Genomic DNA, 16,807 nt, shown 5'->3' on the forward strand with positions numbered 1-16,807 from the left:
GGTTATTAGTTGTTACCACTTGACAAAAGAGAAAACAGGCTCAAGGACAGGGGTTCCAACCATCTCCAGGTCTCCCACCAGTTGAGGAAGTCAAAAACTGAACTCGGGTCTTCTGATTTTACATATGAAGTCCCTGAAAGAACTGTGGTATCAGCTATTATTTAGGGAGATTGTTAAACCTACACACCTGGCAATGAGACACAATTCTCTCACTGATATTAAGTCATATATCATCCATGAAGTATTTTTAAGGCCTTTAAAAAATTTGTGGGACACTGCACTGCACCAGCAGCTGGTAATCTCAGTTCTCTATGGCAGTTGTGGCCATACCGTGGCCTCTGGGCCTTCGGATGTTTTACTTTTGTAAATGGCTGGGAAAAAAGTTGCAAGTGTAGTTATGTTGTGACAGGTGATAATTATGTGAAATTGAAATTGTCCATAAAGTTTTATTGTAACAGTCACGCCCATTCGTTTATATCATCTATGACTTTCACAATAGTTGAGCAGTTGCCACAGAGAATGTGGCCCATTGAGCCTGACATATTTACTATCCGGCCCTATAAAGAATTTGCTGACCCTTGCTGTAGATCAATCACTATCCAGCCCTTCATATTATATATATTCACCGAGTAACCATCGTAGTTTGGCATCTTCCAGATTTTTTTTTTTTCGGTTGTTCCAGTCTTAGCACCTTTCGAATGATTTTAGCGCTGCCTGCTGTACTTCCACTCTAACAGTTTGGGTTAGGTTAGACAAAGACATGGCTAAGCCAAGAAAAGTAACAAAGCAGCGGCCTCTTGTGGCCAATGTAAGTATTATTTAGATACTTTGGTTAACAGCTTATGGTGAAAACCTAGGGGTAGATCGTCTTTGCTCAGGGTTGAGGATTGCAATTATTTTGAAATACCTAGGATATTCTGCAATTTATTTCCTGCCTCTGATCACAGTTATAACCTGCATAGTGAAATACATTTGTCTAAGTTAGCTGAGTTAAAAATAATGCAAAAGAGGAGACAATAGAATTACATCTAACTGAATTACTCTTCCTAATGTAAGAATTTTTAAAGCCTAGGAAAAAGGAGAACTTTAAGACACTGATTAACATGTAGGATATTTTAGTGTTATAAAAACTTGCTGGCATCCTTGTATTTTTGTCAGGAAAAACAGATGCAGCCTAGTGGGAATCAGAAATTTGGATTATTGTCCTACCTAGCCTAAAAACAGGCCCTGATCACAGTGAGAGCAATTTTTCCTCTTGTGCTTCAATTCATCCCTTGTAAATGAAGGTGCTGAACAAATCTCAAGGGAATTTTATACCTTGGACAGATCAAATTTCATATCTATCTAGAACAAATTTATACAATTTTCCCACAGACCTTCAGTTTAGGTAATTTGCTGAGGTCACTTGGCTGCCAAGTGGCAAAGTCATGACTCAAATGTAGGTGTTACTCTAAAGCTTTTGCTGATGACCCTTGACACTGTAATACTATGTATATCATTGCCTTATCAGGGCAATTAATTCCTCACCTTGAGAGGGGAGAAGGGCCATCTCCTGATGACCAGTATTTTGGAAAACTCTGCTGTTCCCAGTAGCTAAAAATTTTTAAAGAAGAGATCAGAAATTGGATTACACTGGACCCTTACTTAGATACAACTAATACACTACTTTTGTGTGCAGTATTTGCTACTCTTCTTTAAAAAGAGGGATTCAGGTCCAAGGCAAGAGAAAAGTTTTTAATAAACTTTTATTTTATATTCAAGATAAAGCATATTCACAATTCAATGTGGAAATAAATTACTAGAAATGCTTTGGAAACCTTTCCATTTTCCCCTCAAACTCACTTTTTTTTTTAAGCTCATAAGTTTTTTTACTTGATTTTAAGAAACATGGCAACTATAATACTAAGAAAGAACTACAGCTTTGTACAGAAACATATAGCTTTGTCTGACTGTAAGGTTTAGTTGGTGTTTTAATAACAACAAAAAAGCACACAAGACACAAACACTCTTCAATAGGTTTACTCAAACAGCTTCGCTCGAGAAGAAAAAGGCACAGATTTAAGGGATGACAATGATCATTAAGAATGTAGTAAATGGGGACTCAGTCAAAAACTGACACTTTACGAATTAAGTCAAAAAAAAATGAAGTCTTTCAAATTATGTCTTCATTAAAATGAATTTTTAAATTAAATTGTATAAACATATGATATAAAGTTGGAACTTTGGGAAGTGTCTTTGTATATTTCCTTTATGTACAAATCTCTGTACACAATTTTAATGTCCCTTATATATTTCCTATATAGCAAACTGAGCCAGGACCTCCCAACTGCATGCCTCAAGTCCCTGTAGAGCACTCTGGCAGCTGGATGGCCCTAGCTGTTTTCTGACAAAATAGATGGAAAGGAGGAGGGACCAATTAAATGTAGTCATCTTCAACTGGCTCTCCATTGACATCACAATAGTGGATAAAAATTGCCACTACTCGCTGAAATACACCTTTCTTCATCTGACGCATCTCTGAAATTTCCTCTCCTATTGTTTCCATACAGATGTCTGCAGACAGCTGTCCTTTCCTTCTAGGAGCATAGATAGTGCCTTAGAAATTAGAAATAAAAGGAGATATATATATGATAATCAGAAATCATTTAGAAAATCATCGATAAGCTGGTCCATAAGATACTCCCATATACTGCACTATAATGTAACTGATATACGAATAGCTCATGGAATAGGTCACCACCAGTTTACTCTTATGTTTGATGCCTAAGACAGCATACATCCTTAAAGGCCCAAGGTAAAAATACTGCACCAAAGGTACGTCAGTCACATGTACATGTAGTTCATAAAATCCATTTCCTCAAAAAGTATTTTTTTTTTTAAAGTTTGGTTAACACTAAATATTCAAAGTATGCTACCACTTAGAGAAACTACATTCAAAAATTTCTCCCCAAATCTCTGTCTAAATTCTAAGTTTCCACAATAAGCAGCTCGTAACTAGCAGGAGAATAATACAATTGGAACAATTTTGAAACAACATAGTTGAATATTCAATAAATAATAAGATTATAAATATTTGGGTAATACAAAAATCTTGTAGGAAAAACTGTCTAAAGGAATCCTTTCTACCAGTCTTTATATATTCTTAGTAAGTCCACTGAACATCTATTGTACAAATAAAGAACTGCTTTGGAGTAAATAAAAAATATTTATATGGGAAACCAACACTGCACTGCTCCTAACTCACAAAACGATATTAAGTATGTAACACAGTAGGATATACTTAAACCAGAAAATAGACATCAAGACAAGTCATAATTACTTTCTTCATCATCTTCAAAGTCGTATCGAGCAAAGCTGTTGGGCTCTGCTGCTCGTAATGACCTCAGCCAAGGGAAATCAGAAATCATGGAATATGGAGCTCCATCCACAACACCTAAAAGAAGACAAAAGTAACATTGCTACTGGCGTGGAAGTGCTGACAGAGCCAAATTCTGTAGTATTTTGTAAGCAAAATGTAAAATATAAAGTAAAGAGAGTTAGGTGTCCCCAAATCATTTCCAGCCACCAAACTACAGTAATTTGTAATTTTTGTTTACGTTTTATGTTTCATCACTGCTTCTGATTGTCCGAAAAACAGTAGACTCATACAGGCAAAGCAATATTCATACAGGTTCCCGCTTCTTGCAGATATTGAAATCAACTGTATTTTGAAAAACTGTTAAGACTCCCATTCATATCTTCTCTAAGGCATGTCCTGTCATCTAGCTAATAGCTATTTAACTTTTTGTTTTTTAAAAAAAGTGCAGTTCTCTACATTTGGGTTACTGTTGTTTTAAGCCCAAATCAGTTTGACTAATTGATGGATAACTCATTGATTTGTGAATGAGACAGGGCCATGTTATGTTTCCCAGGCTGATCTTGAATCCTGGGCTCAAGTGATCCTCCCACCTCAGCCTCCTGAGTTGCTGGGATAACAGGGGTAAGCTATGACAGAGGCTATTTAACTTTCTAGATGTTTGTAAATACTCGCCTTCTAAAGTATAGATTTCTCTCCCCCAGGGGTACTTGGGGTACTTCTTTAAGTCTTCTTCACTTCGAGTGGCTTCAGGGAAGAATTCATATTTAATGAGCTCTCTGGAGGCAACAGGAAAAATTAAGTAAAAATTACAAAACTGGAAATAATATTAGAGTGTCGGGTGGGAAGGACACATCAAAACTGTTTTTTGGACACAGATTCTACTGAACATCTCAAACAAAACATTAAATATCTAACAGAAGTAGGATATACTCAAGCTAGAGAATCCAAGTGTACACAGGTCAAAACTACTTTCTTCTATCTTCAAAATCATATTAGGGAAAGACAGTCACTTCCTAAGCATGTATCTTCTACACAAAAGGTGCTTAATGCAACATTTACATAATAAATATATAAAAGTCATATTTTCTGAAGATGTAAAATATCAGTCTTAAGGTCTTCTTCAATTTGAGCCCCTTGTCATGCCCCAAGGCTAAACAATGTTACATGTACATGTACATGTACAATCTGTTCTTGTAATTTTTATCTGAGTTTTAAAGATCACAAATATATACACAGGCCTTTTTAGTTTTAAGTCCTTGTTTCCCTGTTTTTCACTTATGTTAACTTCAGGAAAAGTTTGTTCAAAAAGCTTAGATGGAATCAAATAAAAGAAAGAAAAATCGGGATTTGCTTCTGGGAGTCCCTGCTACGAGAAACGGCTGAAAAGGCGTTTATGGGCCACAGAGTTACTTACTGATTGATGTTTGCTATAGTGTCCATCCAACTGCGAATTCGCACCTTATTTCGGACATTGGGAGGGTTACTGAATTCATGGATAATACAGATGTGATAGGGGTAGGGACCACTAAATAGCTTCTGCTCCAAAGTTAGAGTGTCCACCTGTGGAAGATATCATAAAGAGATGTCTGAACAAAGAGAACACCTTAGAAATCTCTCTCCTACAGCTTGAACAATCTTTCCATGGACCTTCTAGTTTGAAATCTCTGGCTGATTTGAAAAATCAAATAGTCACATTCAGACCTGAAAACAGTTTGTCATGCTGGGAATAATTTTGCAAACTCTTCTGTCTAGGGAACTAGACAATTTATATCTCACTGTTATATGCAGAATCCACTCTTAGGTATGTCCTTTATCGGTGTAAATACTGACTGCATTATAGAACTGTGAATGTGTAGTAGCATATACCCTATTCAAATGGGACTGCTGCCTAGTATTTAAGACAGAATGCATTTTCTTGTCTTCCAGGAGCCTTTGATAACATTGCTTTCTTCTCATGGAATGTTCCTCCCCCATCTCTAGTTATGGAATCCCACTCTACCATCTCAGTGGCATATGTGTTTATCTCCTTTTTGGGAAGGCAAACTCCTTGAGGGAAGAATCATGTGTTGTGTATTTTTTTGCACCCAGCAAATTTTGAGTTTTGAGATACTAGAAAGTATGTTAAAATGGCTTTTTTGAGGACAGGTTTACACACTGATTACAAAAGGCATTTAAAATTTCCTTTAAACCCTCTTTTGGCATTAAGTACAGATATACTTTATTTTTTTCTCCTTGAGATAGAGTCTCGTTCTGTCATCCAGGCTGGAATGTAGTGGCACAATCTTGGCTCACTGCGACCTACACCTCCTGGGTTCAGGCCATTCTGCTACCTCAGCCTCGCGAGTAGCTGGGATTACAGGCCACTATGCCCGGCTAATTTTTGTATTTTTAGTAGAGACAGGGTTTGGCCAGGCTGGCCTCAAACTCCTGACCTCATGATCTATCCACCTCGGCCTCCCAAAGTGCTAGGATTACAGGCAAGGGCCACCCCATCTGGCTCTATATACTCTTAATAAAATGACAATGACATTAATAGTAATTATCATATGATGGCTTACTACATATTAGCAACTGTTCTATTAGAATTTCACATATATTAAATATCACAATAATCCTGGGTATATCATTATTATTCTAATTTTACAAATGAGGAAACTAAGACATAGAAGTCAAACAATATACTACGACTTAGAGAAACAGAATTTTAATCAGGCAGTCTGAACCAGCGTCTGTCCCCTTAACCACAGGTAGCTTTTAAATAAGCATAAAAACCTGTTGAATAACAACTCCCTGTATCATATATAACTTGTAAAAACTTATAAAATATCATTACTGTAGGTTGGGCAAGTGAGTGAATGGTAAATCCAAAAAAAAAAAAAAAAAAAAATCGCAGTATGTGTGTCATCGGAAAAGAGCAGAGCTCATTACCTGCTGCATTGGGCGTAGGTATATGATGCGGTTTCTCTCAGGTGGCATTCTTAGTATCTGGTCTAGTACCTGATCCATGTTCAGTTTCTTGCACTGTGCATAGTCAAATCGATTTACAATTGGTGCATTTTCTACCTTTAAATGTTTTAGTACCCTGCACCTGGTAGCTAAAAAAATGAAAACAATGGTAAGCTCTATAAATAGTTTATACAAAATAATATATATCTGACATGGACTCATCTTTGGATGGTTGGCCTAATTTTTGATAGCACAAAATACTGCAGTAATGAACATCTTTAACATAGGTCAAATAGTATCATGAAGTACAAATGACATTTAACAAAAGAATATGAAAAAGTGGTTCTGTTCAATTCAAAAGAAGGTAAAAGGTACATTAAAGTGACTTTTTCTAAGGTTTTACTGTCAAGAAAACCAAGTCCCAGAAAATGACTTGTCCAGACAGGAATTGTTTAGGACATATTTATTTTTAAAAAATGAGTATTGTACAATTTTATAGTGAACAGTCAGACCTGGAATAATTCACCTATATTACCTTACATTCACTCTTGGGAATGAGCAGAATTGGATTTTAATTCCTGTTACAAATATAAAAGTAGAAACTTGAAAAAAAAAAAAAAGATATTTGGATACTTTGGTCTAAAGCTCTTCAGTCCAATATGGTAGCCACTAGCCACCTGTAACTATTTAAACATTTAAATTATGATAAAATTAACAATTCAATTCCTCATGCTTTAGCCACAGCTGAAGTGTTCAACAGTCATGTGTGGCTAGTGGTTACCATCATACTGAACAGTGTAGACACAGAACGTTAAAGTTCTATTGAAAATGTTGGTCTAAAACATGATTAGTTTTCCTGTTTAACATATAAAACATGAAGTCAGAGAAAAGTAATTTTGATATAATAAACACATTTAATTGCACTAGTATACCAACTTCAAAAAAATATTTCCTTCTCTTTTCTAATCTCAAATTTCAACCTGGTCCAATTTTCATTGCATATTTCAACCAGGACCAATTTGAGAAAGAGGACCAAATGGAAAAGATAAAACCACAAGCTGATTTGCCTGATCTTTCTGACATTTCATAGAGACATCTGTGCCTGGCCAATAAAGTGTTTTTTTTTTTTTTTTTTAAATTTATTTTATTGCATTTTAGGTTTTGGGGTACATGTGAAGAACATGCAAGACTGTTGCATAGGTACACACGTGGCAGTGTGATTTGCTGCTTTCCTCCCCATCACCTATATCTGGCATTTCTCCCCATGCTATCTCTCCCCAACTCCCCACCCCCCGCTGTCCCTCCCCTATTTCCCCCCAACAGACCCCAGTGTGTAGTGCTCCCCTCCCTGTGTCCTTGTGTTCTCATTGTTCAACACTCGCCTATGAGTGAGAACATGCGGTGTTTGATCTTCTGCTCTTGTATCAGCTTGCTGAGAAAATTAAGGCATGTACATTTTTTAAAAAATACAATGCTACTTCACATTTAATAACATTGTAATGTAAACATAACTTTTACATGTGCTGAAAAATAAAAAATTCATACAATTTGCTTTATTGTGATATTCCTTTTATCATGGTGGTCTAGAACCAAACCTGCAGTGTTTCTGAGGTATGCCTGTGTACAGACACATAGACAAACATATCAATCACTGCATTTAACTTTCACAAATGCTTTATGAGTTAAGCATAATTATGCAGTTTACAGATTGAAAAAAATGAAGACAGAAAATTATATAACTTGTCCAAGGCAAGGAAATAAGTCAGATCTTCATAATTTTGTATGGATGGATATCTAAAATATAATTTTGAATAAAAAAGGAAAAAAATAATAGATCAATTACAGGATACGCTATGTAATTAAAACTTTAAGAAATCACAAAAACTAATACCCTAATGTTTCAAACAGACACGTTTACAAATAAAGACATAAAAGGTGCACTGGGAAGATATATATTCAATACATTAGTATGGATGTTGGGAGCAGATGAGATTAACAATGAGACTCGCATGAGACTAAAAAGCAAAAAGGGCTTGGATTGATGATAATATGCCATGAAGTCAAGATAAAAATAATCATCTCAATCAAATACAGAGCAACTAGTTATACACTGGAGGCTTGGTTGGCACTTCCCTCTAAAAACATGTCCAAGTCACACAGCTAGTAAATGACCAAGCCAGCAATCAAGTTGAGGTCTATCTAACTCTAAAGCCTATACAGGTCATTATTTATTCTGCTAGATCAGGCAGTAATTATCTTTTGGAGACAGGCTATTTTAAAAGATGAACCAAAGTTCTATACATGGATGCTCAGAAATACCATGCAGTAATAATTTGAGAACTAGAACAAAGATTGAACTAAAGATAACCCAATACAGTGTCTCCTTTAAGAAAATAAGACAGTAATGTCATTAAAGTATTTATGAGTTCTTAATTCTTTTAACTCATCAATGATGCTCCTGTATAACATGGGTCCAAATACATACCATGGATGAACATCATCTTAGGACAGTCTTTTAGCACTAGATCTGTGATTCCACAATTGGTCATAGTGACTCCAACAAGATTCTTGGATTTTAATACAAGAACCTACAAGGTAGAAAGGTAGAAACTTTAGTTTCTGTGCATTATTTAGGAACTGGACTAGACTGTGATAAAGGTAGAAACTTTATAAAGGTAGAAACTTTAGTTTCTGTGCATTATTTAGCAACTGGACTAGACTGTGATAAAGGCAAGTGAGGGTTTTTTTCTCTACCTGCACATGGTCATCCTCAATCACAGGATCACTGGTACTGGTGGATTTATCTGCTGTCCGCTTCCGTTTCATGGCGTGACGTGGCTTTGTTTTGGCAACTTCTAAAATAGGCAAAAAAAGAAAATCCAAATCTTAGCCTTGCTTTCTTTTCCTCAAGCACATTCCATCACATATATATATCAACAGCATCAAGGCAATTCCCAAATCTACAATTTGGTTCCTAATGGAATACAGTTAGATTGGTATTTCCAATGGACTGTTTCAAAACAGGAGCACCCTCCATTACTTCAAACATATCTACATCAAACATAACAACTCTTCTCATACCTAGGTCATCCTAATAATCTAATAAACATTCCTACTTCTAGCCTCTCTAATTCCCATCCTAAATACTACTGATGAATTGAAAGCCTATCTTTCTTACTAAAAAACTTTTACATTATTGACTGCAGCTTAGTGAATGTTTCAATGCTTGACATTTACAGCTGTGCATCAGCTCTGCCCATTCTCCACAGCATACCCTAGTCACATCTCCTACTGCCAGTGTCTCTGAAGTCATCAATCACTCTAGCTCCTTCTACCCAGACCATCTTTTCTGACCTAACTCTTTGAAATACCACCCATCTGTGAAAGGTCCAACTCAAAATACTTAGTTCTAACAAAGTACCCTGAATTCCCAGACATTATATACTGTTCTATAGTTCCCTTTATACTTGTTTTGTCAGTCTGGTTAAATAAAAGGTCATTAAAGGCAACAACACTCTCTTAATTCATCTTTGTTTCAATGTCAGTCACTAGCAAAGAGATAAAATGGATGTTAATTAATTGAACTGCCACTCAACATTTACAGGATGAATGAATGCATCACAGGTAAAACAGCGTAACAAATATTTACTGAGCACTTACTGTGTGTCAGGCACTGTTCTAAGGGTTTTACTTGTATTCACTCATTTTACCCTTATAATGGCTCTAAGATGGATTTATTGTTCTCCCTGTTTTATATATCAGGAAACTGAAGCATGGGAAGGTACAAGAACTTGCCACAGTGTTAAATGGGAACCAGGAGTCAATCCCAGGAATCTAGCATCAGTCACTAAGCTAGAAAACCTGCAATCTTTCATTTGTCAAACCCTGGTTAACAAGGCCCTAACTTATTTACTAGTATTGTTCTGAAGCAATATACTTCGAAATAAGCAAATATTGTCCTTAATTTAAAAACAAGTGCTAAATTCATAGCTAAACTTAAGCACATATATATTCTAAGAAAATAAATTAGTCATTGTCCTTGTTTATGATACTTAATCTTACTGTAGCAGAGCGTGTACTGAATTAAATACAACTGACTTTCATGAATTAAATCACTACCATACTGCTTTTTCAGACAGTGCTGCTAATTATAAACATTCCACTTGGTAATTCTGTAATCTCAAACATGAAAGATCACAAAGAAAGACAAGGAAATGAGAACAAATACTGCAAATTCCCAAAGGCTTGGGCTTAGACGGAAACTTTAGAGATTTAGTCTATGTGATATTTTTACACACCAAAATCCTTTCTCCACCATTTGAAATCTTTAAGGGAGCCCAAGAGCTCTACCCATCAAACTTCCTCCAATGACCCTGAAACTAAGCAAAATTCTGGGGTTACCAAAAAAAAAAAAAAAAATGACTACTGACCACACAACATGATGTAGGCCTCCTCCCACAGTATCCTGAAGGAACTTCATGCAAAATCAAATAATCTTCACTGACATGGAACCTTCTAAAGACAGCACATTTCACCTGATAGCCAAAATTCACAATCCTTTTACAACCTCTAATGAGTCCTAGTTCCCTCTTCCAGTACCACAAAAATGAAAATGAAAAAACAAAAAGCAAGCCTGTTTCCACTACTCCCTGGCACTGTTCTAATAAGGATCATCTCTTAGCAATCTCCTTTCATGATCAGATTTTCAAATGTCTCACCTTCCTGAATTGTTCTCGCCCCTCCTCCTTAATTTATCAAAGAATGGGGTTCAAAATAAAGTTTCCTGCTCTCCAGGGTACCAAAACTGGTAGTTTACATTTTCTAAGAAAAGTTATAAAATGAACTTTATACATACATGAGCTTGAACTCAAACATTCCTGATACATAAGGAAAAGAGTTTGTGTGTTTGTTACTCTCTTATGCCTCCCTCCCAGTTTAGAGACAATTAATTTTGTTTAGGAACAATTTTTAGTAATTTAAAACATCCACTAGTATCAACAATAACTCATATGATGATTTCTATACTTATCATCTTCACAGTTACTAAGCCCCATACCATGTCTAACACATGGGGCTAAAGGACGGAAATATACTAGTGAAAAAGCAGAGACTGCCTCTGTCCTCATGGAGCTTATAGTCTACTGGAAAGGCAGACAGTAAAACAATAAATTACAACAGAGTGTGGTTCACATTAATGCTGAAGATGCTACAGAAACAGAGAAAGGCAGATCAATCCAGTCTTGGGGTGTCAGGGAAAGCGTTTTCTATTTTAATCTTAGATGCTATTCTTTGACAATACAATTATTTATTTATCTAATATTTACTTTATAAATTGTTATACAGTGAGGATTAAAAGCAACTTACAGGTATTTATTCCCAAAATGTAAATTCACTAAACAATTATATTAGTTTCTAAAGTGGCTTTAATACTCCACAGGGTCATAAATTAAAAACAAAATAACTCAAATGTTACTTTTTTTGAACTGATTTTTAAAAGTCTTTAACAATCAAGTTCCTTCCTTTATTAGTTTGGATTTTTCTCTTTAAAAAACATGCCAGACTAAAAATAATTTGAGCTGGGCACAGTGGCTCATGCCCGCAATCCTAGCACTTTGGGAGGCCAAGGCAGGTGGATCACCTGAGGTCACGAGTTCAAGACCAGCCTGGCCAACACGGTGAAATCCCGTCTCTACTAAAAATATAAAACTTAGCCAGGTGTGGTGGCAGGTGCCTGTAGTCCCAGCTATTTGGGAAGCCAAGGCTGGAGAATCACTTGAATCTAGGAGGCAGAGGTTGCAGTGAGCTGAGGTCGCACCACTGCACTCCAGCCTGGGTGAAAGAGCGAGACTTTGCCCCCCCTCACAAAATAACAATAATAGTAATAATAATAATAATAAAATAATTTGTAAGCCACCCAAATAACTTCTTGTTCTTTCCAAAAGGGACTTTAATAATATTAAAATCAGTACTTTGATACTTCCCCCAAAAAAACTACTATTGAAATTAAATAGATATTTTTATAAATATTAATAAATGATTTACCTACTATAACCATGTTATAGACATTATAAGTCTTCACAAGTTGAAAAAAATTACATGATAAACATAATAAAAAGCACTACATGAATAACATTTTCTTTATTTTAAATTCAGAGTATGATTTAATGTAAGAAAACATTCTAGAAATGAAATAAGTCAGAATAAATAGTAAAAGGATAAGCAGAACACAAGGCAAAAAAAATAACTCAAAACTCCAATGGTTAAAATGAAGGCTATGTATTAAAAACAAAACAACAAAAAGCAATGAAATTTTGTCAAGAAGGCATAAGATAAATAAAACAACAAACACAACAGTCCCTAAACAGGAAGACTCAGTGCTGTTAAGATGACAATTACATTTCAGTTATCAATTGAATGCAATTCCAAATAAAAACCAAGATTTGCTTGTGGAACTTGATAAAAATATTAGAAAGCACATATATAAACATAAATGGTAAATGCATGACTAGTCAAGGAGATTTTGAGAAAGAATAACGAAAGGAGACAGAACACTGGAACAGAATAGAATGCCCAAAGGTCAACCTAAGTATGTCTAAGAATTTAAAATAGATGATAAAAGAGCATTTCAAAATGATAGCATGAGAATGGACGTCCATAACCAATACTGAAATAAGTTGGTGACAATTTGGAATAAAAAAATAAAATTAGTCCCCACAGATTGAAATAAAATTCCAACTGAACTAAGGAACTAAACTGAAATCAATGAATAAAGGAATAAGAAGATGGGGAAGATGGGGACATTTATCTGAACTAAGTGTAGGAAAGGCCTTTCACAGCATAAAAATGAACTTATAACAGAAAAGATGCAGATCTGACTTAGCAACTACGAAAAACCACACAACAAAATGTGACGCAGTTGGCAGATACTGTTTAATGTGCACAGGGTTTCAGTTAGGGATGATGAAAAAGTTCAGATGGTTGGTGGTGACAGCTGCATAACAAGGTGAATGTATTTAGTGCCACTGAACTGTACACTGTACACTGAATGGTAAAGTTACATTTTACCACAAATTTAAAAAAAAAGATATTATCAAACATTTACAATTTAAGCTGTGAAAAGTATGTTTGCCATATGGCAGAACCACTATTTGCAAAGCATAAAAAAGTCTTCAAATAAAACTCACATATTTCTGATGAGTTTATGCTACTGTGGTAACCAGTAAATAATTAATTAAGGTCTCAAATGTATCTCATGAAAGCTTACTTTTATTCTGTTTAGCTCTGTATGATTCAATTAGCTCTAAGTCTACAAAAAGCAATGACTGCCTATGTTCTGAGACTGACTTTAAGATTTTAAAATTGAGGGCTACTTGAAGAAAATTAAAATATATCAGTATTTACTGTCAGGCAGTAATGATTTAATAAAGGCTGGAAAGAGTACTTAAAAATAAGGTCGGAAATAGAAACAGATTTATGATTGATAAATGTGCTTACACCCAATCCAACCAATTCCTTGGCTACACATTATAAACATTAATGACATTCAATACATATATGTTTTGAGTATTTTCACCAAAATAATTCAGCCAAACTATTTACTTACCTGCTTATCTCCTGGCATACCTTACTTGAAGCAAAACTAGGCTTCTGAAAAAATTACTAAATACTGCAGAGACAGAGTTAGGGGTATACCCAGGAAAATGCACTGAAATGTGTTCCCCTAGCCCCAGCAACTTCAAGTCCTTGCCTTTTGGCTAAGGTTTAAAACTTTCCTAAGTTAACACTTCTCTAAGTGTAATGGTAGCAGGGTTCATCTCCTGGGGCTTAGGTGTCAGTCAGTGTTGTATTTAGGGTAAATAGACACAGTGATATTTTTCTTTAAAGCTGAACTATTTGAGTTTTCCAGGTTGGAAATTTTATAAACTGTTTTACATTCCCACCCACCAAACCATTCCTGAAAATTAGTTCAAAATCTGCATGACCCACAAAACCCCAAAACAGAATTTAATTTGCCAAACTGGCTTTCTGTAAGAAAACTCATGAAACAAGCTCACGCCTTTCTGCAGCCTTATCCTGCAGTTGCTAATCCTAGGAGCATTGTCATACCTGACTCAGATACCAGCAGTACATGGGACAGTCTGCTCCTGGCCCTGGTTAGGGGCCTCCGAGGGTAGTCTTCATTAGACTGCACGTCACAACTCTCAGGCTGGGAGCTCCCCCTCCTGTCCTCACCTGTAGCCCCAGAGCCACTCCCATTAGTCCTCTCATCATGTGCTGGGCCTGAAGACCCCCCTTGTGGCAGAGTCCTAAAGGAAAAGGCGGATCTCGTACCATCCGGGCCATTCACAACACAGGCTCGGCTGGTTGAAGGACGTTCCTCATCAGAACACCTGCTAGTTCTCCTTTGGGATTCCTGGGGCCTGTGACAGCAGCATCTGGGGCAGACAGAACTCTCTGCATCTCCCTCCTCCATGGCCTCAGAGTCCTCTGACCCACCGGGGGAGCAGGCACACTGCCTGGACACATCCACTTCTGTAGGGCTAGGCTCGGAAGAGCCGCTGCTGTTCACCGTCCTTACAAAGTCGGGGCTTTGAGAAGCAGTGCTGTGTGAGCTGGAGTTTCCCACTGTGCTGGCGGTGGTGCTGCTGCAGCTGGGATAAACATCCTTGTTTTTTTTCTTTTCAGGAATATCCCTAGCTGCTTTCATATCGGCTTTGATCTGCTCACTGGTGACCTGACAGCCTTTCTCACAGCTGCTTTCCTCGAGGGGAAACTGCTTCGACTGGCCCATCTGATAGGAGTTGTACCTCTTTCGAAGTGGAGTCTTGCCTTTTCCACTTACTGCTTATAGAAAAAGAAGAACGGCCCGAGGAAAAGAAAAGATTTCAGTACAAATTCTGGACAAAAGGCAAGAGTAAATTTGGAACAGGAAATAATGTGTACTAAATACTAATTTTCCTAAAGTATAACTGTGATCACATCACTGTGCTGCTAACAAATTCTCTACAGCTCCCTACTGTCTTGAAGGCTCTTTGTGATCTGATTCCAAACCATCTTTCCATTTTGTTCCCTATATATACTTTCTACATACCAGCTCCAACTTTTGTCTTAATATCACTGTTTTACTACCTCTGTAAAGATAGAGAGACCATGACTTACTCATCTCTATCCCTCACAGCGCCTAACACAGTACCTGGGGCACAGTAAAACTCAATGAAGATATAAAGGAATAAATAAGGTTTTGTCTGGCCAACAAAGGATTTAGTTGCTAAATTTAGAAACTGCACTGTCTGGGAAAGTTATGTTAGTCAGCTGTTCATATTACTTTTCCTAAATTTCAGTTTCCATAAAAGCTTCTTTCAAAGTTATCTGAATTTCTTAAAAGGAATAAAAACTGAATAATCAGTCAATGATTAGCAAATTATTCCAAGTCCAAAGAACTAAACTTTCCAGATAACAGTACTATATAAATGTTTCAGGGTCAGTGTTAAATGTATATCGAACATTCAAGTATATTAAGGAGTAAGGGTACCCAAGAAAAAATGACTGGATAATTTTTAAAAAATCCATCCCTTGCTAAAAGTGGTAAGCACATGGTTCTGAGAAACAAAAAGGGAAGGAAAGACAAGGAAGAAGAATGAACTTCAAAGTTAAGAGAAGTACAGTTTCTTGGTGAGGCACTGCAGAGGGTTATTGCCTAAATTTAAAGCAATGCAAGGGATTATAAAAATACACTTCAGGACTCCTCCAACCAACAAATTAGCCACCAATATTCACTAAGCACAACTGGACAGGTTATCAACTGATGAATGGTTGCTTTTCATTGCTCTGGATGGCTCAGTAGTTATGCCTCAGATGAGGCACTGGCTTTTTGCTCACTAATCTCTGACATACTGATGCTACAACTAAAGCCTCCACTGTACTTATAACCCTTACTTCTTTTCTTCCCTGAGCCCTCATTGTACAACACAAGAGCACTACCCAGATTTCCCTCTTACTTGGGCAAGGGCATTTCTTGCTTCGATTACATGTTAACTGCACCCAAGTTGTGATATTAATAAAGGCCAAGTATGTCTGTTCCGATAGTGACTCTCATTAACAGGTCAGAGAAAGACATAATTTCTCACCTGACAATTCCCTGGACTGCACTGACTCTCCAGTTTTTTCTTCACGTTCAGAGTAACGCCGAGTACCATTCTTAGGAATCCAGACTTCTTGGAGTTCTAGACTATCTTCTTCATCGTCACTCTCTGAATCGTGAACAGTAATTGGGGTTGGTTTTACTACACGCTGAAGACCACTGGGTCCTAAAAAAAAAAAAAAAAAGCACAGGCCTAACAGTTACTTTTTGTCCAGGAAAGGTTCTAATGGACAGTACTGTTTCCTGGAATCTACAGAGATGCTTTGTGGCTCTATGCAGCCTCCCATGGCACACATTTTAATTGAAAATGCACTTGGATAAGATACTTTGAAAGTACCTCATCTCTAAACCATTATGTTAAC

General features: G+C 36.6%; 1 protein-coding gene across 6 annotated transcripts in view; it reads right to left on the reverse strand.

Annotated features, from left to right (window-relative positions):
• Positions 1-1,727: 1,727 nt before the first annotated feature.
• FBXO38 (F-box protein 38) overlaps positions 1,728-16,807 on the reverse strand; it is a 53,835-nt gene continuing 38,755 nt past the window's right edge. Inside the window, exons 14-22 of one of the 6 annotated variants that reach the window (XM_017531359.2) lie at positions 16,432-16,611; positions 14,636-15,145; positions 9,059-9,159; positions 8,790-8,892; positions 6,287-6,453; positions 4,773-4,918; positions 4,031-4,134; positions 3,320-3,433; positions 1,728-2,595 (exon numbers count right to left, since the gene is read on the reverse strand). In XM_017531359.2, coding sequence (XP_017386848.1) covers positions 2,417-2,595; positions 3,320-3,433; positions 4,031-4,134; positions 4,773-4,918; positions 6,287-6,453; positions 8,790-8,892; positions 9,059-9,159; positions 14,636-15,145; positions 16,432-16,611 — 1,604 coding nt within the window. In that variant the 3' untranslated portion in view covers positions 1,728-2,416. Of the gene's footprint in view, positions 2,596-3,319; positions 3,434-4,030; positions 4,135-4,772; positions 4,919-6,286; positions 6,454-8,789; positions 8,893-9,058; positions 9,160-14,410; positions 15,149-16,431; positions 16,612-16,807 lie in introns of all 6 variants that reach the window. The other 5 variants (XM_017531355.2, XM_017531358.2, XM_017531356.2 and 2 more) reach the window with 5 other exon arrangements.

Source organism: Cebus imitator, unplaced genomic scaffold (genome assembly GCF_001604975.1).
Source record: "Cebus imitator isolate Cc_AM_T3 unplaced genomic scaffold, Cebus_imitator-1.0 Scaffold71, whole genome shotgun sequence".
In the NCBI taxonomy this organism is placed as follows: Eukaryota; Metazoa; Chordata; class Mammalia; order Primates; family Cebidae; genus Cebus; species Cebus imitator.